The sequence below is a fragment of the Melozone crissalis genome, unplaced genomic scaffold (assembly GCF_028551555.1).
Source record: "Melozone crissalis strain CALT ecotype California unplaced genomic scaffold, PUWL_Pcris_2 ptg000018l_1, whole genome shotgun sequence".
NCBI lineage: Eukaryota > Metazoa > Chordata > Aves > Passeriformes > Passerellidae > Melozone > Melozone crissalis.
In genome coordinates, this window is record NW_026535796.1 from 16138448 (window position 1) to 16163514 (window position 25067).

Here is a 25067-nt window from a genome sequence, read left to right on the forward strand (position 1 = left end):
CCTTCAAAACTGCTGGCATGGCTAGGACAGGCACCTCATGGAGAATTCCCTTTTCATGAGTTAGTATAACATTAAGTATCTTTGAAGTAACACCAACCCTCTTTCCATCTTCTTTCCTGTGTAGCTGTCTTCGGCCTCTCTACCACTCTCACAGTATTTTAAAGGTTTCATTGAAATACTTGCTGTGAGGCCTTAATATCCTTATTATTGGAAGACAAAAGATAAATGGCAATCATGCAGCTAAAATGATCTGTTTTTTCTAGTTTTAGAAACACAAAAATGTACAGCAAATATTTATATGAAATTCAGGGAAAATACAGGCCAGAATGCTCCAGAAGGAAATAATTTATTTGAGTGCACCAAGAACAGCATTTAAGAACAAGGCTAATTTATTAAGCCCATCCTTTCAAGCAACCATTTTGAAACAGGTCATTGTATTTCCTGTAATTATTTATCTAATTCCACCAATATTAATTGATAGATATTTACTGGTTCATGAGTGCTCACTTAAGCTTCATCCTATATTAAAGAAATTGATACAACTCAGGGGTTTTTGTCCTAAAAGCTAATGCAAGGAAAGCTGGCAGTAGTAAAGTCTTTCTCCCAGGACATTGTTACTTGGGCAGATGCAGCTGGGTGAAAGCCCGATGTAAAATCTGTGTAATAGCTAACTCCCACCAAAACACTCTAGCAACAGCATGGTTGGACATCAGGAAATTAGGGACAAAAAAGTCTTAAATGTTGCTGTTAGGAGAGAGCGAATTTTGGCACTTAGAAGGAATATGGATGGATACCCTGGGATGCAGATGTAGCTGATGTGAATGTGTGAAAGTCGGTGTTGCGATCGTGCTTTCCAGCAAACTCAGTTTTCTGTGACCCAGGTCATGGTGGTCTGGTTTTTTATGGCACTAAGGCACCTCAAAGTGTGGTTGACCTAAATGAGTGAATAACCCCACTGAACATGGGGTATATTTTTACACCTGAAATTTAGTGTCTCACATTGAACTGGCCTTGGAAGCAAAAAGGATGTCTCCTGGGGAAAGGAGAGGAAATGTTGTGGTTGAGAAGGAAGGCAAAGAAAAACTTTTTGAGAGATCAGTTAGTTACTCCTCTTCTGTGTAGTAATATCCAGGAAAAAAAAAAAAGCAGGAATGTGTGCTTCATTGTGCTGTGGAAGCTGCTCGTGTCCAGACGTGTAATGTGACAATATAAGTCAAAAATACAGTACCCAGATTACTGGGATAGAAAAGTGTGTAAATGTGAAGTAGATGGGCACATAATCACAATGAAATTTCAGGCCTTTATTCACATTTCATATGGTAAAATAAACAGTAGTGTTAATAAAACTGTGATATAAGTATTCTCATAGGAGTTGCATATGTGAGCTTTTAGTGTTTGACTTTTGGCATGTAAACATGACAGTAATTCTGTAAGTGGCTAGTGACAATTTCTATGTGTGCTTGTGGGACACAAAATTTCTATGAAAGAAGTTGAAAAGCAATTTTTGCAAGGCTCCTATGAACCTCTAGGTCTTTCCATTAAGTCTCAGTGTCTCAGAAGCCCTTATGTCTACAAAGGCAGAAACTGCAGTGCTTTGGTAGCTAGAGGAAGATTCCATTGTATGTATATGTGCTTGCATCCATGTGTGTGAGTTCCCAGCTGTGTTTTGGAGTCTGTACATAGAGAGGGAGGGTAATATAAAAGGGCATGTACAGGTTTAGAAAATATAAATGCAGGCCGGTTCTTGTGCTGCTGTTGACTGTTTAGCTGCTTAGAGCACTGTGGTTTATCCTGAAAAAAATGAAAAAAGTATGCTTTGGAAACTTAGACAAGGTCCTGTTGTAAGACAGTAAAGGTTCTATCTGGGCTGGAGTGGTTTTTTTTTAATAGATTGCTCTTGGCAGGAGGAGGAGAGTTACCGTAGTTGGTAGCAGAGAGACACAGTGTTTCCTTCCCCATCCCAACCAAGGTGAACATATGTCCTCTAATTTCCTATGGCCTGTGTCAGGAAGAGTATTTATGGCCAATTTAAAAGCATACAGAAAGTTAAATGCAGGGACCACTTTTTTTCCCTTGAGTTTGCATAGGAAAATAATTAAAGGCAAACACTGTATATTGTAAGGAATATATTGGTCTGGCATATGGCATTCTTTTGTTGCAGATTACAGACCCAGTGGCCTGATCCTGCTATCACTGAAATGAATGGCACATTTCCTATTGATTTCAGGGAAAGAAAGAGCAGACCACAACCCAACATGAGACAGGTGAAAGCTGCTCCTTTAGAAGTATGCCACCCATTATATTTAGACTCCCAAATTACTTTTTCTTAGTGTCCTGGGAAGCAGATGGACACAAATTGTTCATATTAAAAGTGTAATGAGGATTGTTTAAAGATGTAAATGTTGTCTTTAACATTGCTGAACCAAAAACATAGAAGATTCTGCCAGTGCATGAAAGTGAAACTAGCTGAGAACAAAAGTGAAACCAACAGGCAACTCTCCCTTCCCAGGCTGAGTGAAATGCAGAAATCCTAAAGTGCTGATGCTTAACAGTAAATTTGAATTTTAAAATTTCCTTTGCTTTTATTAGTGTGAAAAAGTGTTGCTAGTGATCTAGGAGAAGATTTCCTCTAAGATAGGTGTTTTCTTATGATGGTATCTCTTTAAAAAGTCAGAACCAATTAAAAATGTCAATTTTTTCTTTATGATGTTTAGGGGCATCTGTACACATTACCCTCTTTTTCTTACACATTTTCCTTTTGCATGCACTGCATCACAGACTTTTAAGTCATGTACCCTTAATATTATGACAGAAGCATGTGCTAGAGCAGGACAGAATTGACCTTGCTTACAAAAGTATTGGTAACTGTAATCAGCAAGTTTCTAGAGAAGGGAAAGGAAAAGTACCTTTAAAAATATATTAAAATGATGGTCAAATGCATTTAATTGATAAAACACCAAAAAATAGCAGTGTAGCAATGGGGAGAGACAGTCATTCAGTTCTTCCTGCCCAATCTAGTAGGATCAGCAGGAGACAAATGTACAGGAAAGTGGGGAAATACCAAACAAAACAACAGCAGAGGGTAAAAAAAACCATTGGATGCCATGGGAAAAAAGAGAATGGAGGAAATAAGTGATTTAGCTAAGTTAACCTTGAGCAAAATTCTTCTTTGGTTCACATTTGTCAGTGTCTAGGAAATTATGTGTAAAAATACATGTGTGGCAACAGTCTGCTGTAGATCTGAGCAGTATGAGGAAGATAAATATATGGAAGGAAAAGGGTACAAGATGATGTATTTTTTTAAGGCAGTTTAGTCATGAATACTACACCCTACAGTGCTGAGGCTTTCTGACCATGATTTATGTTGATAAGGATTATTAAATGACAAACTGAAGCAAGATGTTTTGGTTTGTTTTGTTTTTTTTTTTTTTTTTAATTTAACACACTGAATTTGTATTCATTATCTTAAACATTTTTCCCTCTCACATTTGTTTGGAAAAGTTTGAAGGGAAAAGGGGGGGGGGGGGGGCTGTGGAATGGTCTATAGACAGTGATTTTAGCTGGTATCTACCATGCAGGTGGAGGGAGGAGATAGAAGTCTCAAAACTACAGGCCTATGTAAATTCTGCAGCATCAGAAGTAAGTACAAAATGATACAAATCACAGAAAAATGGGTAAAGCAAAGACCATATTTATCTGGGAAGGTATTCAACTTTTAAAGCAGAGGAGGGAAAAGTTGCTGTGGGAAGAAATATTTCAGGACTTTGTCCCTCATGTAAATGACTTTTAAAAAATTTCACTGTATGTAAAAAAAAAAAAAAAAATCTATATCTGTATCTATATCTGTATCTGTATCTATATCTATATATATTTAAATATAAGATCATAGCACCTGCAGATTAAATGCTGCAAATGAGATAGAGCATGCAGTGATATAGAGGCCTCTAAGAAATTAAAAGCAGGCCTGGGGAATCTGGTACTTCAACTGACAATGTATGGAACTAATTTTTGACATGTGTACCTGACTTATCCAAGCCAATTTTGAGAACTCAGAGTAGAATGTAATAAGAGTTTTTAAAATGCTTTTCAGACGAAAAGATATAAAGCTTTTTGAGGGACAGATAATTTGAATGTACAGAAATGTGCCTGGGTATACAACAATTTTAATCTATTCCCTCTTATGTTACAGAGAGCGTGGCACAGCCCCTGTTTTGGGACAGAAGGACGGACATCTAAGGGACATGGGCATTTCTTCTCAGGTAACCTGCTCTTACTGATGGCTTGAGAGAGAGAGAAAAAATAACTTTTCTGTTCAGATTAAATAATACCTGACCTTTTGGCCTTTTAGATTTTGGTGTTTATTGACATTTCAGACAAACATAGATACTTTTGTTTTATTTTGAGAGAGGTGAGGAGGCAAAGTGTTGTGAGGGAGGGAAGTTAATGCCAAGTCCTTCTGAGGTCCGATCGGTTGCAGGAGAACAGCAGTGCTGACAGTGGTATTCTGGATTTTCCCATTAAAAGATGCAAATGATAGGATATTATAGAAAGATCAATGTATTTGTGAACTGTCGTGTGTGTTTCAGTTTGCTTCATATTAGAACAGCTAATAAATTGGAAGTAGATGCTACAATCTCTGGTTGGTCAAAGAGAGGGCTAGAAAAAATAGTTCTTTCTAATTGTATGTGGTTTTATTGTGTTGACAAATATATTTGATGTGGTAGCAATTAAAAGTAGTCTGTTCTGATTAAGTTGAAGGGCCGAGACTTGGTTTTAAAGCATGCTGGTTAATTAAGCAAGAGTCAGTAAATGGCATAAAGCTCTAGATAGAATGCTTTTTGAGAAAAATGCAGTTGCTGGAGGTCAAATTAGTGAATAAGTAAAATTTTCTGATCAGGAAAGAGTCTGTGTTTCTGAGGTATTTTATACTTTGTGCAAGCTTTTTATACACCAATACATAGAGGAGCTGTGTTAAAGTGTTGGAGTTGCTATTGTGTTACGGTACGTCACTTGTTCTTCTTGGTTTGAATTGTTGATTCAACTCTGATAATTAAGACAAGAGAAAAATATAAATTCCATTTACCAAATAGGATGTTTGTAGCATTGAAAAAAGTGAGAGATTAAAGATGATTAGAGGACTCTAAAATCTATAATGTTGTTCTGTACTCTTTGAAAAGGCAGAAATCTAAATAATAATATTTTACAGGCAAGATAATATACATTATCTAAAATAAAGTATTAACTGCTGTTAGAAGAGTTTTGAAATAAATAGTATGTGTAGATAGGTAGTTAGGATTTTAAGTATTTTTCTTCCCCTATTCTTTCTCCTCAAGGAAAATAGAAGGATTTCTTTCAAATGTAAAAGGAATAAATAAATACAATTGGAAGGAAACATTATGCTAGATATTTGGAGAAATTTGTTTTCTTATATGTATTTTGGTTTTAAATCTAATTGTCGTGATATAGTTCAGATCTCAAAGTTTGTGGGGAGGAAATGTTTCAGCATCTTTGTTCATACCTGAGGAATCCATTTTAGAAGTCTATTTTCCCTGTTTGCAAAATACATTTTTATTAGATCTATGTATTTGGGTTAAGACTTACTTAAAATTACTTAATTAGGTTATACTTAAATTCTAAGTGATTTAAAAAGAAGGATTATGGTAATATGACAAAACATAACACTATTTTCATTGAAATTCTTAAATAAAGCCCTTTTAACATGCCAATTTTAAAAATCTATAAATTTAGGGTGTTAAAATAGTACAAAATATGAAAAGGCTGAACTTATAATGGAATGTATAATCCTGTACCAGTGAGGAGGGATTCTGTAGGTACGTCTGGAACATGGCAGGAGGTCATTTACACCTTCAGTTTGGTTTTGAGCATTTTTCTTGTGGTATTGTTGTTCTTCTAATTTTATTATGTCTATGTAAACACTTATGAAATGTTTGTGGTTGATTTGTGAGGAAAAAATATAGAGAAAGAGGTAACAGTGTAGGTGCGCTTAGCTACATGGGGACCGATTGTGTTTTCCCAGGAAATTCTGGAAAATATATCAAAGTAAAATTTTCCACAGTAAAGAATAAATTCTAAATAATTGTATTCGTGCTGTTTGAAATAGCATGGCTGTGAATTGTCTTTAAAAATCTCCTGTAAGTGTCCAAAAAGAGTGCAACATAAAAAGGTTTTCCAATTGTGTTTTCTCTAGATAAATCTATTGGTTGTAGGCTGATTTCAGGGGCAGGGTAGTAAAAAATGAACTTTAAAAAAAGGAGCTACGTGTGGGCTTTTCTCATAGATAAATCTGTTGGGTTTTTTTTCTAAAAAGGGAAACGTATATGTGTTTCTTTCCTCTGTGTTGTTTATAGTTTGAAATAAATAATAAATTTGTAGTGATTTAATTTTTTTAAAAGATGTATTTGTATGAAAAAAATCTGGCAATAGGTTTGTTTTACTTGTCATTTAATATTGGAGAAATAGGAGAATGTTTCTGGATATTTGCATTTGTTTCAGAGGCTGGAGCCTAAGGTAGATTTCTGTGTAGCCTGTCAGGCAGTTACACGTCTGAGCATGTTACAGTCTGCAGCATTACAAATTAGAGCTATTTGACTTTTATTTTCTGCATGAGGCTTTCATTAAAAAAAAATTGCAAATAAAATAGAAGAATAGAGGATGAAGTCTCTGTGTATGCAGGGGCTGTTTTGGGGTGCGATGCCGTGCTGTGGAGGGGGGCCGGGTGAGACCCAGAGGGTTTTACTCCGAGGTGCTGCTTTTGCCTGGACTTGTGCTATCTGCCCCTGTCCCTCTATAAATTGAGTCTGACTCCCCGGGATATTTTTTAGTTCCCAGCAGGGCAATTGCATGCACATTGTTTGCTACTTATTTAAAGAGAGGAGCTGTAAAAGTGCTGTATGTGTTAGTCACACGTATACTGAGCACCTGTATGGAGAGTGTATGGGAAGGAGGGCAGAACATGAGTGAATGATTTTCACATTCCTTTCACTACAGGATAGCAAAGCATTTCCTAGTAACTTTGTCACGAAGTTTTCTAAGGGTTGTAAAGCTATTTTGGAGTTAATTTGCTTATTACAATTTGCCTCCTCAAACATAAATAAAGAACTTTTTTAAAGCCCCACCAGCTAGAATAAGGTATTTCACCTGTTTTTTACTATCTCTCAGGGAGCGTGCAGTTAATGCCAGTAACAAACAGTTGTGGCCGGGACCAGAAAGCACACTGCGGGAGTACTGAAACCCGCCACAATGGCAGCGGCCCGGGGCCCGCCGCTGGGCCGGGCCGGGCCGAGCCGTTCGGAGCGAGCTCCGCCGGGGAGCCGGGGCGGGGTGCATCTTCCTCGGGGGCCGCGGAGGCACCGGGCCGGGGTCCCGGGCAGGACCCGCCGGGCAGCGGCGAGGGGGGAGCCGGGCGGGCCGGCGGAGGCGCCTCGGCGCCGCAGAGGGTTAACGGCGGCGGGCCGCGGGGGCCGGCGGGAGCTGTAGGCGCCGCGGCATGCCGGGAACCGCCACTGGCGCCCGGGATTCGCTGGCAGCAGCCGTGACGGCGCCCGCCCTCTCTGGCGTGGGGGGGCCGGAGCTGTCCCGTCGGGCGGGAGCTCCGGGCCGGCCCGTCCGCGCTCAGCCGCCGCGCTGAGCCGGCCCGTGCCCGGCCGGGGGTCTCTGCGAGCGCCGGCGTTGTCCCCGCGCCCTGAACATCGGCCTCGGGCCGCAGCCCGGCCGGGGGCGCGCCTCGAGCGCCGGCAGGTCGGTGGCCGCTTTGTCCCGGAACCGGTGGTGCTGGGGTGCCCGGCCCGTCCTGGCCAGCCCCGGTATCGGCGCAGCCGAGGCCTCTCGGTGCCCCTCGCTGCCGGCCGTTCCGCGCCCGGTCCGGGCCACGGGGCATCAGCCCGGTCCGGCGGGGCTCGGCCGGAGCCGCGTCCTCCCGAGAGGGATTTGCTCTGGTTGAACCACACGGGCGGCTCGCCCGCGCTGCCTCTGGGGCTCCTGCCGTCCCGCCGCGCCGGTGGCTGCCCAGGGCCCCGGAGAGGCACCGGCTCACGGGCTCACTGCGGCTGCGGACCTTGGCTTCCAGTTCGCGCTGAGCTCCGCACCGAAGCCCAGAGCACAGAGATGCCAAAGGCTGGCACGTGGCAAGAGGGGATCGAGTGCTTTTATCTGCAAGTTGGGGTTTTTTTCTTTGAGTTTTTTAAATGTGAAGTGGAAGAATGAAGGTGCTGAAGTGCGTTGAAGTTATGGGACAAACCCAGGAATCAAACAGGACTTGGTATTTTACCGGATAGAGAGGTATTTTCTCTCCGGACAAAGCGGTGAGGGAAGAAAAAGGAGGCAATTAACGCTACGTGTTAATTCAATGTAATTTATACCAATAGTGTGAAGTCAGTTTTTGTTCAACCTGATGCTTTAAAGTAACTTGTTAATTAACTAGGGATAAGTTACTCTATGTATCAAAGGAATGACAAATAATAAATCAGTCTAAGTGAGTTTAGTAAATTTTGTTTGTGTATTTTTGTTTTCCTCCTTACATTTTTGAAGCAGATCTTGGGGTTCGCAGTCAGCTGAACTTGGGGCTGAACATACTTAAACTTCTCCTGGGAATAGAAATATTTTTGTGAAGTTATTTTCCTTGCTAATAGTAATCCTCCTGAGATTCAGAAGAAGACTAATTTATTTGTTAACTACTAAATCAAGTGCAAAGAATATTACACTGTTGAGCTCAAACAACAACATAAAAAGGAAATACGCCATAGTAGGCTTGTTTTCTATTGCTCGGTTTCTGTGAGAAGTATGTGAGGAACTCTGCAAACATTTTTGAGTCAGAAAGCGCGTCAGATTTAGCCAATAATATCACCTGAACTACAGTTCTTAAAGTATACATAGATGGTTCTCAGAAGAAAGAAAAAGAAGTGAAATATATGGGTTTTTTCAAGGGAAGGTATTGTTCCAGTGGAGGAAAAAAAGTTGTTTTGCTTATGAAAGAAATTACTGAGTAGCCACAGAAAAGGGATAAGTGCCTTTAGTGCCAGTTTTATAACCTCTGGTGGTTTGGACTTGCAGAGTGAAGCTGGTGAAGATGGCTTGAGATACAAATCAGCAAGTCCAGAACAAAATAAAGCAGAAAAGATCAAGGCAAGGGAAATATGATTAATCCATTGTAATGTGCTTTAAACTTGTTAGTGTATGGGCTACTCTGTTCCCATTCTAACCATTGCTTTTCCAGTTTTACAATAGTAGGTTTTCCTGGATTCTGTTTTCTTATTTCAGTGGCAATGCATTAGCACTGCAGTTGTGCTTTAATACAATAAATACAGAATATTCCATTTCCAAAAATGTATGATCTACCTGCAAATACTGTACTGTTTTAGTAGTGGAAGCTACATGCAGAGAGGGTCAAATAGTTGAGGGTACCCAAAGGGAAAGACAAGATTAGTAATAGTGATGATCTAATCTGGCAGACATTCTACACTTAGGTGTAGGACAATTTTTGAAGAGCAACATAAGATCACAGAAATTAAAGGTGGGATTAAATGCAGCAGTTTTAGCAAAAAAAGGCTGTGCCAGACTACCTTGTTACCCTATGTTCCTTGTTACCCTATGTTTCATTGTGAGGAAACTTTGATACTGTACCACGTGAGAAAATCATGTAAAACAGAGAAAATTTGGATTAATTGCATTGTAATGAATTGCATTTGGAATGAACTGGCAGATAATAGCTAGAAAGAGACTATACTGAGGAAAAGAAGGTTGGAAACTGGAGGTTTTGAGGACTATTGGAATTCTTTCCTTAGTGATACTAGTGAAAAAGTACAACAATGATAAAATCTTATGACACAAAACTGGTGGACTGTATTAATAGAGAGGAGGATTGGAATATACATGTGCTGACATGATGAATCAAAACTGAGATTAATAGAATTACATGAGATTTAGTGATGCAAATAGAAACTGATGACAATTTCTTCTGTCACTTCAGTGACAGGTTGGTAGTTGGTGTAATAGTCAGCAGGAGAATGATAGCATGTGACATGGCTGAGAAAATAATAATAAAAAAGGATAGTGTCCTAGAAAGTGTTAAGGGATGGATTTCCTGTATGTATAGAAAATATTGCTGTCAAAGTGTGTGACATTAATAAGATCTTGTGTGGAGTCCAACTATCACCCACATTCAGATAAATGGGTTCAAACAGATGGATGGAACAGATGCAGAAAAGGACCACATGGATGTTAAGAGGAATAGAGAGGCTTAACAGAGAGACACAGAAGTGACAATTACACTGTTATGTAAGGAAGGAAAATAATTATATGAGCTCAAGATTAGAATAAAGCAAAACAAATGTGTGTAAAAGGGATAATGGGTAGACTTTGCTGGAAATTGGAGGAAGAGCTTTAACTATCAGACTGACGATATTCTGAGGTAGTTTCAAACAAGAAACAAATTTAAGTTTCTTTTAGAAGGAAGTTTGATATATCCAGGAAAGAGCATCAGTGCTGGGTTCTGCACAGTGTGGAATTTGACTTGGGAATCCTGGATATCCCCTCCCATAATACCACATTCTTGTCTATCAGTGGATTCTGAGATGGATATGTTAAGTTACAGTGGGTCCATTTTGAAAAGTGCTGCTAGTTTTTGTCATATTAATTTCATTTTATGCCTCTTAATTGAGTAGTTTGGTTGTTTGCTCTGAACTGTGTGTTTGGACACTATGGCTGAATTCATGCAGTGCTACCTGACTTCTTGTGCCTGGATGGGCCACTTGTAGGAGTCTTAATGGAACAATTTTTAGGTAAGTTTTTAGGTATCTAGGCCAAGACAATGTTGCATTCTAAAATGTATGCATAATCAGCTTCCTTGGGACTTTGTGTCTTTTTTTTCCCTGCCTTTTGGACTGTAGTTTTTACATACAGCACTTAGTGCAGTACTCAATAATTAACAGAAGAACCTAAAGATTAAAGAACATTGCTTTTCAGCAATGTTCCTGTCCTCTAGGTAGACAGTTTAGATTTTTACTTGGCATTTTGGCTTTTGGGAAATCTCCACAGGGCAGGGAGTTAAGCTTGCTCAGTCATCCATTTTAATTTTATTTTTCAGTCCACATCTGTAGCAGATTATTCAAAGAGAAATAATATGTTTTAAGGAGGTAACTTCCTGTTCAGTGCTCAATAGAAAACTAAGTGATAGAATCAATCCAATTATCAATTTATGCATTAAGTGCTACCACTGGCACTTTCAGTAGTTGCTGAAGCAAAGAAGTGAATTGATTATAAGAATTAAACTTCCTTCATATGCCTAGAGGTGAACAAGTCATGAAAATGGAAGGCTTATTTGGTATGAGACAGTGTGAAAGACTAGGAAGAAAGACAAAAAAAAAATGTATTATTTCTAACTGGTTTCTTGAACTTTTTTTCTGTAAAGTGGGATTTGAGCTATAGACATTTATCTTGAAGCTTACAGGGCAGAGATGTGACCAAAGAGTGAAGGTATGAGTGTGGAATGAAACATACTTGGTTGTTATTTAACCCAGATTCCTGAAAGATTTTTTATTCTTCTTTTATGAGTCTGATTCTTTAAAGAAAATAATTCCTATTCATAGCAGGTTCTTTCTCTTGTTCTTTTCTTAACCTTTTGGACTTGGAAGGAAGTTGTGGACTTCCCATTGAAATGGTAGGAATACTGTGTTAGGCCTTCAGCAAAGAAACACTTTCTGACCTGATTAGCCCATATCATCCTGCCAGGCTTTCTGCCACTAAAAGAGGCACCTCCACTGGTGTCACTTGTTTCTAGTCCTCTTGTGCTGTATCATGCCTCTTGAAACAGCACTGATTGGGGAAAGTCATGGAAGTGAGCAGCATTCACATGATAAGGCTGATAATGACATTGGCGTGACTCAAAAACAAAAGCAAAACAGCTCATATTTTAATGTTAAACGAAAATAAGGTGTTACTGTTGTCACCAAGAGCAGGCCAAATCCATTCTTTTGCTGGTTTTAGGTAACCACATCTGAGGGGAGTGTGTACACGTGTCTGCTCACACACATGTATGTATAAACATACACCTGGTTTTGCTGCAGGTGCTGGCTGATGAGTAGAAGTAACAGAGAATTGATATATAGGAATACTGGGAACCTACACACTGAACAGAACAGAGTATGGCAGGGCTTGGTTTGGTATCAGTAGACTCAGAAAGGGAGGGTTCACTGCAGCCTGTGGCAGCATTTTTTGAGTTGTTTTTTTAATTCCTCATTGTTTTTAATTATTTTTTTGTAGGAATACTTTGGAGCCAGGCCATTGCTTCTGTAAATCTTCAGATTTCCACTGAAGTCACCAGAGTGGGATAGCATTTTACACACCTCAAATAGATAACCTTCTGTGTGAAAACATTATTATGGTGTCTTTGGTCATACATTGTTTTTAAACAATGGTGGTTTTGAAATGCCAATTTCAGTGGTTAAAACTGCAATGGTAAAAGTCTTTAGGATGTCTGGAATCCAAACATTTTAAAGAAATACAGAGAATTTGATGAAAAATATGAAGATGTGTAACTGGGATTTAAAGATAAATAGCAACCTGAGATACCTTTTTTGCTTGCAGCTTCTGCCATGGTAGGGTCCTAGTTGAACTTTCTGCCCTCACATTTTCCCTAGGAATGATACATTTTGTTAAACAGGCATTCAAAGTGGAGTTCGTGTTTGTGAAATACTGGGAGTAGCCAAGAGGAAGTCTTCTTGTGTTTTGGCACCAGAACTGTCTGGCATGTGGATCTTTAGGGAGACACTTGAGGACTACAGATTTTTTTAACAGGATGAGACAACAGAGATTTATTACCAAATGTGGTCCATCATCGGGGGCTGAAAGGGAATGTATTGTGTAAGATGACAGTGTTGGTGGTGTGAGTGCCATGCATTCCTGAACTTTGTTCGTTTTATGTGGACAAGTATCTGTATCTACAGTTACAAAACTAGGTAGAAGAGACATCAAGGATTAAACAATGAGCAAACAGTATTTCATTTCTACGGATGATATTTTCAGCTCAAATCAATATTTTTCAGTGCGTTGTAGGATTGAAAAAGGGTAATCTGTTGTCATGGCCATATTATGTCTCCAGTAAACACATGCTGCACTGGATTTGCAGCATGCACAACTATTAGAATTTTTTTTTTTTTGAGTAGTACTTGATTTCCAATATTGCTGGTGATTATAAAACCCAACCCCCACTATATATGCATGTCCTACTAAGCTTTTCCTTGGTTTGCATAGTAAGAGGATCTGGAGCTCCCCATTGTAGTCACTTCTGAGAACTCTAAACAGGGAATGGCAACAAAAAGTGGAATTTTGAGTTTTAACAAGAGACGCACTATCAATTCATAGCAGGTAAAAGTGAAAAATCCCTGTATCAAGTACAAGAAGTTTGTAGTACCATTTGTATTGTTTCCTGTTTGAAAGGTAAACTGAACAGACCTTCCCATAAAGAGCAGCGTACATCTGCATGGCACGTTGGATTTGCAATCTGTAGACTCAACTAGTTAATATGCCAGCTACTGATTGGCTTTAGGTTCTGTTTGTCTTCCATTGCTACATTTGCCTGGAGTGTTTTGTTGTTGAGAAATTTGGGACTTTATTCCCTGAAGCAGGCTAGATTGTTGATGCCCAAAGTTTATTTGAGAAGGAAGGAGTGTATAGCTGTAACACAGTGTGGTAATCTCAAATGCCTGACTGACTCAGTTTAAAAGTTAAGACTTGAGCTTCACAGCTGCCTTATGTTTGCAGATTTCTGCCCTTCTCATAGAAACTATACCCAAAAGTGTGCAATTGCAGATGAGTGACACATCAATCAAAATTTGTGCGTAGTTGGTTATTTATTATGGCACTTAATGTTACCAATTCCATCCCTTTCTCTCAACCTGCTGTTCTCTGGCTCCCTTGTTTCCTGCAAGCTCTGCAGAGCAGAGCCGATCAGCTCAAAGTGCCTTATGCTAGGCCCACAGGAGTCCTGTACTCAGGAGCTGACAGCAAGAGCCAGCTGGCAAAGCCCAAGTCTGAACCACGGAACCCCAGCACCTGCTGCATGTGTAGCATGCCAAAAGGAAGGAGGGTTATGTAAATACCTGCTTTTATAGTTGCCCAGATACACCACTTTAACATATGCTGAAGATGTATGCACAGGATGTATGCTGGGGCTGAGAATGTCTGCCACAGCCCCTCCAGTCCCACTGGCTTTCCCTCCCATTATTACAGCTGAAAGAAAAACAGTTACTGAGAAGAAATTCTTTACTGAGGGTGGTGAGGCACTGGAATAGGTTGCCCAGAGAAGCTGTGCACGTTCCATCCCTGTGAATGTCCAAGACTATCTTGGATGGGGCTCTGAGAACCCTGGCCTTGTGAAAGGCATCCTTGCCCATGGCAAGAGAGTTGAAAGTATATGATCTTTAAGGTCCCTTCCAACCTAGGCAACTCTATGGTTCTATGATGTGATGATTCTGTGATTCTGTGTGCTGTGAAATAGCTTTGACCAAAATAACCACACCCTGCACACCTGTGCCATGCTGATAAAGCACTTTTCTGCCCTTTCAGGCAGAGGACGGAAACTGGAACTCCTGGGTGAGTGCTAAATAGTGCACAGACTTGGAGGGGCACCATGAGCCTTGCAAGGAGATGGAGTAGATGCCTAAGGAAAAGCTGAGGATCTGGAATTCCACACAAGGTATCTTGCCTCACCCCATCATTACAATGAACTCAGCAGTTGATGAGGTGCATTGAGAGATTTGTTGGCGTGTCTGAATGGTACTTGCTGAGACATTAACAGAATGGACAATGAAGCTTACATTCTTAGGCATTCTAATTTTTGCCTTCAGTGTGCACTGGGGCAGGGTGTTGTAATTTGGGGCTATGGATTTAGGCAAAGACCCACTGCAGTGCTCAGCTCTGCAGCAGCCAGGCCCATTATTGAATCTGGCCTCACTGCAATAAGTGTGAGTAATGGTAAGAGAGGCATGAGAGCAGAATGACTGTACAGGGGGGAGAGCTGCTCTTGAGTTGCTAGAGTGAAAAACATATTTGTAAAGGGATAAAATTAGTGCTGGGTACAAGAATGCCATTTAATGAAACAAATGACTACACTGTTCAGGGGCAGGAAAAAACATGACACATCACAGATAACCAGCAGTCCCCCTCTCCTGTCTCAGGGTTGCTGCAGAGCAGACAGCATTTCTGGCAGCACTGGGGAGGCTGGGATGAAAAGTAGATCCCAGGGCTGAGGCTTCCCGAGTGCTGAGACCCCTGAGCCACAGGTGCCACTGTGGGGACAGTGAGTGACTGTCTTGGGTGCTTGCCTGTGGACTTGTAGTGAGAAGTGTTTTCCTCAGGTACTGAGAGAGCAGGGCAGGAGGGAGACATGGGAATGTGGTCTCACTGAGATGTGTATTGCTTGTGAGGTACTTGTGGCAGCAACATCACAGAAAAACTTCGTAATAAAAATCAAATGCTTCTTCTTATTGGGTGCTCTTTTATCCTCTATTCATTGTGGTTTATTGCTCCTGTGCTATATTTTTGTTTTCTTTGTCTCCTTTTGATGTCGTCATCTGTGTGGTTCTATGTCCCTATCTTTGTCCCCTATTGCATTTTTTAGTCATGCCTGTCACTACACCTTCAGCTTTCCTAAAGACTTCTCTCTCATCTCTGTTGTGATCTGCTGTACAGCTTAGCCATGATCCATATAATGGAGCAATGTAGCCAAGCTGTGGGCTGACCGAGGTTTGCATCACTGCCCTGACCCAGATTGCATCTGCAGTCATCTGGAACTGACTACACGCCTGAACTGATGAAAGAGGCTGTGGCAATATGGATCTCTGGGGCCTTGGCAAGGTATCCTCATATGTGTATGCATGTTGATGTGTGAGTACACTCAAAATGCCTGTCTGTTCCATCAGCTCAGTGACTGGGTGCACCTTGGGGATTTGCAGCAGCTTACAGCAAATGGGAACAGACCTGCAAAGCTCCTGAGAATACTAGGATTAACCCTGGAAAGGGGGATAGGCCTGTTGCTCAGGAACGTGTGATGCCCATAAGCAAGAGATGCAAACCCCCTCATTTGACCTTTGTATAATTCTTTCCCTTCCAGTGAGTCCCTTTCCCTGCCTGTGACTCATCTTCTTCTAAATGTAGACTGTAAGCCTCTCAGAGGACTGCCTTTTTCTCCAAGCAGGGTAGCATAAAAAATAGCAACACTTTTGAATAACCAGTATGATTTTTTTAACACAAAAAAAATGGAGGACTGCCTTGCTTTGTCTGTGCTTCTCTGTCAAGGGGTTTATCAGTCCCCCTGAGAGAGCAGTGGGGCAGGTTCTGTACTGACCTGCAACAAGAAAGTTGTTCAGACAAGAGGTCTCAGGAGCAGCACAACTGCAGTGCAGTGAGCAGGAGATGTTATAATAAAAGATGGGTAGACTCTCACAGAGACCAACAAATCTTTCATTGCACCCACATACTTTCCTCCCTATTTCTGACCCATTTGTAAATGTCAGCATTCCCTTGGTAACTGCAGTGCAGCTTACAAGAATGTCCAGTAGGAAGTTGCCTGCTCCCTTCAGCAGGTTTCCCAATGCTCATCTCCTTTCCTCCAGCCTCTACATGCACTGTCCAGCTGCCCAACTTTTCTTCTAAACACTTGGTGAGTCTGGTGACCACTGTTACCTTCCATCCTTTGCTTCAGCTCTACGATGTTGCCTTTGACTTGTAGTAGATCTCTTTTCTGCCTTTTCTTTTTCCAGATGCCAATGCCATATTCACCTGTCCTCTGGAAGACAAAAGAGTGAGGATCAGCAGTGTCATTTATTCGGCAAAAACTGAACAGATGAGAACTGCCGTGACAGCCAATAGACGAAATTAAAAATTAAGGAAAGGCTGATATGGAACAAGAGGAAAATTATCCCAGCATTTTGCACTTTTTGTAATCAAAGTCCTGTCTTTGGAGGGTGTTATGTCAACTGCACACTTGGTGAGGCCTATAAGGATTTTCCTTGTGTAATACCTGCAGGAGTTAGGCCTAGCATATCACACTATTCTAAAAGTGATGTCCAGTAAGCAATAGGTGGGCTCTCTTGGGAAAAATGCAGGAAGAAAACTTGGTGAGAGCTAGATCCTCTGCAGTGTTGCCTCTCATGAGGGATTGACAAAAGAAAAGAAAAAAAAAAAAGGTGAACTAATTCACCATGGGGATGGAAGGATGGATGCTTCCTGTTTTTTTCATTGCAAAGTGTATGATAGTTTCATGCCTTTAATTGACATCAGTGCAGTGTTGTTGAATCCAATGGAATTTGAATCCCACTATGAATTTGTTTTCCACAAATAGATTATGAACAGAAGCATTTTATTTTTATCAATTATGTATTTTTGAGTGAAAAACTATTTTGTGTATATGTATTTAACAGCAAGAAATGTAGCAAATGTTTATTTTTATTAAACAAATAAAAGGGATAAACCTATCACGGCAAATTTTCATTTGATTTCTTAGGTCTTGTTCCCCTTAACATAGACAAGAGGTCTAGTGTGCAGCCCCAGGTATCTCAGGATGCACAGTTCTTTGCATCAGGTAGTTGATGTCATACTAGTGTGTCTTGTTTCTAAATGAGAGCTGTGAAGTGGCAGTAGTGCTTCTAACTGCATTCACAGGGCACCACGGTCAGGTTGTGGCCCCAAGTTGCAATACACAGGGTACTGCTTACCTGTTCCAATTAAGGTGGCACCTTACATCAGCTCTTTCCAAAGTCTGAAGCAGGAAAAGGTTAGGAAATGTGGAATGAGATGAGAAACTGTAGAGCACTTGTAAATCCATTGTGGTCTGCAGAGGTGGAGCTGCAAGGGGAGGCCAGGCCTGAGGTGTGCCAGGATTTGGCAGATTCGGCTCCTGGAGGCTTCCTCTGCCATGGACATGGCGTGTGGCAAGTAGCACAAAGGAGTTGGATGAGGGGAACATAGCTGCAGCCTGGCAGCTGGTACAGCTTGGAGGTCTTCAGCAGTAGTGGCTGCATTTGGGTATGACCTATTTGCCAGTCCAGGAGAGAAAGGAAAGACAACATTAAGACTACCCCCTGTGCTACTTGTCATTTATAACTCAGATGGATATGGATCTCCAAAAAACCTAATCTAGAGAAAGTTTTTTACTGCTTCAACTAAGGTCATTGTCAAATAAGTGGTATAAAGGCTTGTTTTCTAGAAAAAAAATGTTGACACTGAAAGTTGCAAGGGGCTCCCTTTAAAAACAGCAGTCTCCTAGACCTCAACTGGTCTTCTCTGACATTTCAACTGACCCACACCTTACACCACATTGCCGCTGATTTTCCATGTTGCTCAGCCACTCCTGCCGTTTCAGCCTGGTGAGGCAATACATCTCAAGCATGAGGTATTTCAGGCTTCAGCCTCCCACACCCTACATTGCCCCATCTCCTCTCCATTGCCCCAGGCTCCCTCCTGGGAGGGACGGAAAAACCCGGGCCGTGAGGTACGAGTGCCATGGCCCTAGCAAGTGGCGGGAGGCGGGACAGAAGGCAGCGGAGCTTTGTGCCCTTCACCACCACGGAAGGAGCCACTGCTGGGGTGTGTGTGTCATTTCAGAGGGGTCTCCTATACTCCTTCCGAGTCCAGGCGTTCCTACCCCAGCGTGTGAGGGGCTCTAGGAGAGTCGTGTCAAGCGGGCAAGTGAAGGGCGACGGGGCAGGGCAAGTTCAGGCATGGCACAACAAGTAGGCAGCTCACTGGAAATATTTCGGAAGCCTCCACTGCCCCTGGATCTTGTCGGGAAAGACAGATCGAGGCCGGCCGGACGGGACGGCGCTGCCAGCCCCGCGGTGCGTGGGGTGCAGTGGCAGCTGGGCTGTGGTGCTCAGCCCCTCTTTTCCCGGGATGGACTTTCCCCGGGGCGGCTTCCCTTTCTCTGCGGACCCGTGCCGTGCCGTGCCGTGCCGTGGCGATCGCGGCGCGGCTCCGTGGGCGAGCGCAGTGCGGGGCTGGGGGAGGGGAGCCGAGGGACATATTCGAGTGCGAGGCGGAGCCTGAGCATTTTATGAATGGGCTCATATGACGTCAGTGGGGGCGGGAGCGGAGGCTCCGTCTTCCACCAGTCCTGCGGGGTTCCTGGGCGGCGGGGCCAATCGAAGTGCGGCGGCCGGGTGACGGCCACGTTCACTGGCCAATGGCGGCAAGAGAGCGGTGCCGACCACGTGGGGCGCAGGCCGCAAGTAGTACGGGGGCGTGTGGCCGCTCGCTGCCTGCCCCCCCCTTCCCGGCGCGGCGGGGCCGGGCGGCCCCAGGGCGGGCGGGCCCGGCCGCGTTGCCGGGTTACCCGGTGGCTGAGAGGCCCCTCCGCCAATCGCGGCGGGGCGGGGGCGGGCGCCGTGACGGTTGCGGGGCGGCGGTGGCCGGGAGGGCTCAGTCCGGCCGCGGCAGCCTCCGCAGCATGGTGGCTCCCGCCGCGCTCCCGGCCGCCGGCCTCTTCTACTGGGTGGGCGCGCTGGGCGCTCTGTACGCGGCGGCGCTCGCCTCGTACCGCCTGCTGGCCGGGCTCCGCGTCTGGGTGCTGGGTAGCGGCGCCGCCGCCGTGGGGCCGGCGCTGGGCGCCTGGGCAGGTGAGTGCGCGTCCCGGCCGCCCCCGCCGCGGCTCTTTCTCTGGTGATTCCTGGGCCGGGGCAGGGACCTCGCTGGGGACCGGCCTCGGCCTGGCGGGGAGGGGGACGCGGGCGGCGGGGACGGGCCCTCAGAGGGACCGGGGCAATCTGGCGGAGCGCCCGTGGGGCGACAGCCGGGTCCCGGGCGGGCTGGTCTGGGCCAGCGTCTGAGGGACCGGCGGGTTCCACTGCTCTGCCGAGTGTGCCCCCGACTAGCCGGGAGCCGCTCTCAAGCTCCCCAGGAAACGTGCGGGACCAGAGCACGCCGGTCGGGTCCGTCCTGAGAGAAGCGCCGATTGTTGGGACTTGCGGACGGGCACGGCGTGTGTGAACTTGGTGTCTGCAGGGCGGCGGGTCGCGCAGCGCGGCTCCGGGGCCGCTCCGCAGTTCGCAGCGCGGCCGGTCGGTGCGCGCCGCCCCCTCCGCGCCGGCCTCGCGCCTCATCGCTGACGTCAGGCCCGCCCCGTCCCCGCCGCCCCCGGAGGAGCGGCCGCTCCCGGCGCAGCGGAGGCCGCGCGGCCCCTGCCCGGCACCGGGAGCCCCGCGGGCGAGCGGCGGCAGCCGCGGGTGCCCAGGGAGAAGAGCTGTGCTGGAGGGCGAGGGAAGAGCCCTGCCGAGAGCGGCGGGAGAACGGCGGAGCGGCGCGAAACTTACGCCGACTCTGTCTGCTCCTGCAGCTCGGCCCCTCCTCGGTCCCGGGCCACGCTCGGGAAGGGGCTGAAGCACGAGTGGCCCTCCCTGTGGAGGGGGTGACAGTAGCGGTGGCCGGGAGGGGGTGGCGGCAGCATTTAGCTGACATCCCTGAAATACAGGAGCGCTGTGGAAGTACAGCAGAGGCTATTACCGGGGTAATTTCAGTGCTACGCTGCTCTTAACTTTTCTCACTACTTCGATTCCTGGCTACGGGAGCCGCGCTGGGAAAGGACAGTTTCTTCCATCCGAGTCTGCCGCTGCCTTTAAGTAATGATGAGATGATAGAAAGGGCTTCTCTGCTGGTGTAACAGATCAGACCAAGGGAATTTTCAAATCTATTATTGGAAAAGTTATTGGAAAGGGCAAGTTTTGTGCTTGATTGGGAATTGATAAGATGGGCCACAAAAATAGTTGTAGCGTGTAAGGGGTGTGAGTTTAAGGTGAGATGACACTTCAAAAGGCTGCAAAAGGTATTTCTTTTCCTCAAGGGGAGTAGGAGGACATCAGGTGCTCAGCTGCTGCAGCTGCTTCCAGGTGCCAGACCTGTAGGCAGAGCAGCCCTGCAGGTTGATTGCTGGGCTTATCACTGTGCTCCCCCATAACCTCTGCAGCCAGCACAGAACTTGTATGTGAGCACATGCCTGGGTAGTTGAATGTCTGCTTGTGTGAGACAAGTAAAGCAGCACTGCTACTCACAGCATACATAATGCCAGAGCATGTCATGAGTCCTGTGTTTACAGGCTTGAAGTGCAGCAGCCGTGCCTTGGATAGGTAACAGCTTGACATACAAATAACTAAGGCCCAGGTCTTCCTTTCAGCTGGAGAAACGTTATGCCTGTTAAAGATATGGCTGGTACAGATCACCCAAACCTTCTTTGACTTTCTAATATTGGTTTTGAATATATTACTGCATTATCAGTTGCCTGCTGACTTGTGGTGCATCACAGAAATCTTGGTGGCCCCTTGAGCTTGTTTTGCATTGTTTCAAACATGGAGGTCTGCAGCGCCTGAGCCTAATGCCCGCTTATCAGCTGGAACCACAAACTAAACAGCAGATCTTCCCACAGTCACATCCTCAAACATCCAGAGAAGTGCAGTTCTGTCACTGTCTCGAGCAAGTGCAGGCAGCAGTGGGCCACTGTATGTGGCCAATGGCTGCTCACAGAAATTGTTCTTTCTCTGCCAGGATTGTGATGTTCAAGGCAGGGAGGAAGAGGAGCACTGGCAGCACAGCTAAATTCTGTGTTTATTGCTCTGCTCTGAAGTGGGGGCATTGCTGCAGTGTCAAGGAGAATGGAGGAATGAGGTGATGATGCCTGCTGTCACTGTAGGAAGACATGTGGCCATCATGAGTTAGCTGTTGAGTGTCCTCTGTGCAGCTGATGCAGGTGAGGTGCTGCTTTATTGGGACAGCTGCTGTAGTCTCCAGCTGAAATGAAGAGAGGTTGCCTTAGTCTGAATGGGCACTGGGGTGGTTTGCCCTGAAGTGTGTTGTGGCTGGGCAGGCTCTCTGTTTTCTGTCATGGAAAGGAAGATGGAGGCACAGCTGCAGATATGTTGGGTCACCTTGATTAGCAAATTACTAAGTAATACTGTAGGAAGAAGTGCATTTCCTTTTTTTCTGATATTTTAAAAAACAGTGGTTTTGATGCTAATTGTCTGCTGTAGTTATTGTGTCAATGTATTCTTTCTAGTGCACAACTAGAGAACAACTTTATAAAAACCCTAAAACACAAGTCCTTTTGGAAGGACTTCTTACTGCCCTTTAACTCTTCTGTACATTTGAAATTGGGTTGCATATTTTTATCTTGTTTTCTTAGAGGTTTTTTTGGATGCATATATGCAATTGCTTCTGTCTATGTTTGGTCTAACTTCCTGGTATTTAAAAAGAGGGGATGTGAGGAGGAGGAACCACTATGTGAACTGGGTTTGTACTACTTGAAATAGCACCTCTTTTGACAAAAAGTTAGTTTTTCTGCAGTCACAATTATGTGTGAAGGTCTGAATGCATCTGTTCTGGTTTTTCTCTCTGTATAACTTGCCCCTGGCTTGGTTTTTGGCTACTATACTGTTAAGTACAGTATGGAAGTTGGGTGGATGTCTCAAACGTGAGATTTCTGGGTGCCTCTTGAGAGACTATACAGTGAAAGCTCCTGGGTTGAATGTTCTACCTTTAATGTGCTTCACAAGTTGGTAAAAGAGGAAAAAAATAACAGTTCCTTTGATTTAAAAACAAGGTAGCTAAATAAACAACAGACTCAACAGGACCAGAGTGCTAAGGAGTCATTCTGAATTCACCAAGAATACAGCCAAGATGTGGTTGTTCCCCTGCCTCCCTCTAGGCAGACAGATCTGTTGGTAGTGCTGATTGTTGTGATCCATAGTTGTATTTCCTTAGGTTGGATGAGACTCCTGTTCTTCTCCCATTGATGGTAGTGGCAGGCAGCCACCTTGCTTCTCTGCCATTGGAGATTGGGTGTATTCTGGAGTACAGAGTGTCTGGAGCAGGGAGCTGCCTGCTGCTGTTACAGCTCCCATTTGGAGAGTTGCCGTGTCTCCTATTTTAGGAAGCCGCCTCTTTTGCAGGAAAACATGAAATCATTCTTCTCCTTCCCTTCAGTAACTTGGTGAAATGAATTCAAAATCCTATGGTGATTTAGGCTGGGAGGGACCTCAGGAGGCTTGCAGTCCAACCTCCTGTGTGGAGCAGGGTCAGCTGTGTAATCAGAGCAGTTCAGTGTATGCAGATAATCAACTCTGTATGTTCAAAACACACGGGCAGTGCAAATTGGATTGATCTGGTGCTCTAAACCATCTAACGTCTTGGTTGTGTCGGTACTTAAACTTTTTGTTTCTTTTTCTCCTGTCTCAACATTGCAGATATTTTGATGATAAATGTGGGGGTTTCCCCCCTCCAATTTTCTGTAGCTGAAGCAATGTGTTAACTGGAAACAAAATTATTTTGATTATGTGATTTGCCATATGACACTTGAAGCAAAGTCCTGCTTTCTTTCAAGCCTCACAGTGTCTTAGAAAAGCATCCACTTCTCCTCTATCTTCAATGCCTTTGATGGAGTCCTGGTTGAATAATTGTACATTTAGTGGTTACAAGATTTTCTCATGTGGTGAATACAGCTGTACAGTTGTATTTGGGCCAACAAAGGTTTGTGAAGATGAGCTTGCCTTGATTAAGCTTCTTGGAGTTTATTTACTAACATGCAAAATTAACTAAATGTGGGCAATTTGCTCTAGGTTTCTTAAAAAAGAATTTGTGAGAGGTCGTTAATCAGGATGGTGCTCTCAACTGCCTCTAACTTTCTGTAATTTGATTTTGGTGTTATTCAGTCTTTAACCATTCTTTCCCTGTGTAAATATTTAACAAAAACTTTGAGCAGTGGAAAGCTGGGTGACCCTCTCTGCCTTCTTGCTGCCTTCTTTTACTTGATAAGGGCCATGCATATCCAGCATCTAAAAATAGCAACTTGTGCATCAGGGCCATTGAGGGAGGCATGAAAAATGTATGTAACTGGGTACATGAGCAGTGGAGTAGATACTTCTTTGTGTCTGTACATGCAGGTCTTTCAAAAACTGAGAATACAGGGGCAATTCCCAAACTCTTGTTGACTAGTAAGTTGAGATAATAACAAGCTCTATACATCAGACCTTATCAATAATATTATTAAATTAATAAGATGTGATGCTTATGTCAAGAGGAAGAAGTCTAAGAAGAGGACTAGCTGGATTTTGTGCTTTTAAATGGTTTGAGTTAGATTCCATCTGTAAGGTTATGCTTTCTGCAGTCCCTAGAAATGGTGTCTTATGAAATAGACCCTGATCCATATAAAGTTCTTGAGGTATCCTTAATAAGTCAGATGGTGAAATATTTTAGTTACAATTTAAGAACTCCATACAGAGGACATGGACTGCTGATCGGGTGCTAACGACACAGTCAGTGTCGTTTTTCAAACTCCTTAGCATCAAGTGAAATAGTTGTTGCCTTAAAGCTTCTTAGTTTTTTGCAAGTTTCAGTCCCGTGTGCACAGACAAGTGCAGTCTTGCTTTGCATGTGTTTCACAACGTGCAGTGATAAACAGTTGAGAAACCGTGTCCCAAGTCACTGCTGCAGATTTCAGCAGCCCCCTGGAGCAATGTGTGATGAGGTGTAGTTGGTAGGGAGGTGGAGCAGAAGGGAGTTTCAGTCTCTCTGAGCGTTCTCTCCCTACAGGATGGGAGGGGAGAGGCTCTGCCCAGCTCCCATTTTCCCTGTGCAGGAGGGCTTGGCTGGTGTGTGCAGAGCTTTGGGGGGGTTCTGCTTATCTTTAGTTCTTCAGCTGAATCACTCATTCAGGGTTTTGGCATCTTCAGCCTTTCAGGTCCATGGTGAAGGTTTTCTGGCCTTGTTCTCAATTCTGGATGCTGCCCTTGTATGAAATAAAGCAGGGCGCTTGTTAACCTGAAAAGTGATGTTAAGAGTGTGTGGAAAACATGCCAGTTTGTAAACTAACTTGTGATCGTGACAGCTTAAGTGAAATGTGCAGACTGAACTCAGGGCATGTTTTGTTTTTTGTATGGTTATTTGCAAACTGCTTCTGAAGAGTTACTGCACTGAAGAGTGGCTCAGAGAACAGTCTGATGCAAGTGTCAAGTGTCCTAATCCTGTCTGTACTTCTCAGGAGTACTGTGCTCCAATGTGTACGGCTTTTTCTT

The 25067-nt window shown here is 43.9% G+C and overlaps 1 protein-coding gene and 1 long non-coding RNA gene across 2 annotated transcripts in view; both read left to right on the top strand.

Annotated features, from left to right (window-relative positions):
• The first annotated feature begins 1927 nt into the window (after positions 1-1927).
• LOC128937019 (uncharacterized) lies at positions 1928-16949 on the top strand. The gene is made up of 5 exons (XR_008483019.1): positions 1928-2264; positions 3579-3639; positions 4190-4259; positions 15706-15870; positions 16776-16949. It is a non-coding gene; the product is annotated as an uncharacterized LOC128937019 (long non-coding RNA).
• A 2246-nt stretch (positions 16950-19195) lies between these two features.
• HSD17B12 (hydroxysteroid 17-beta dehydrogenase 12) overlaps positions 19196-25067 on the top strand; it is an 83309-nt gene continuing 77437 nt past the window's right edge. Inside the window, 3 exon segments of the mRNA XM_054276350.1 lie at positions 19196-19288; positions 19290-19452; positions 19455-19628. Coding sequence (XP_054132325.1) covers positions 19196-19288; positions 19290-19452; positions 19455-19628 — 430 coding nt within the window.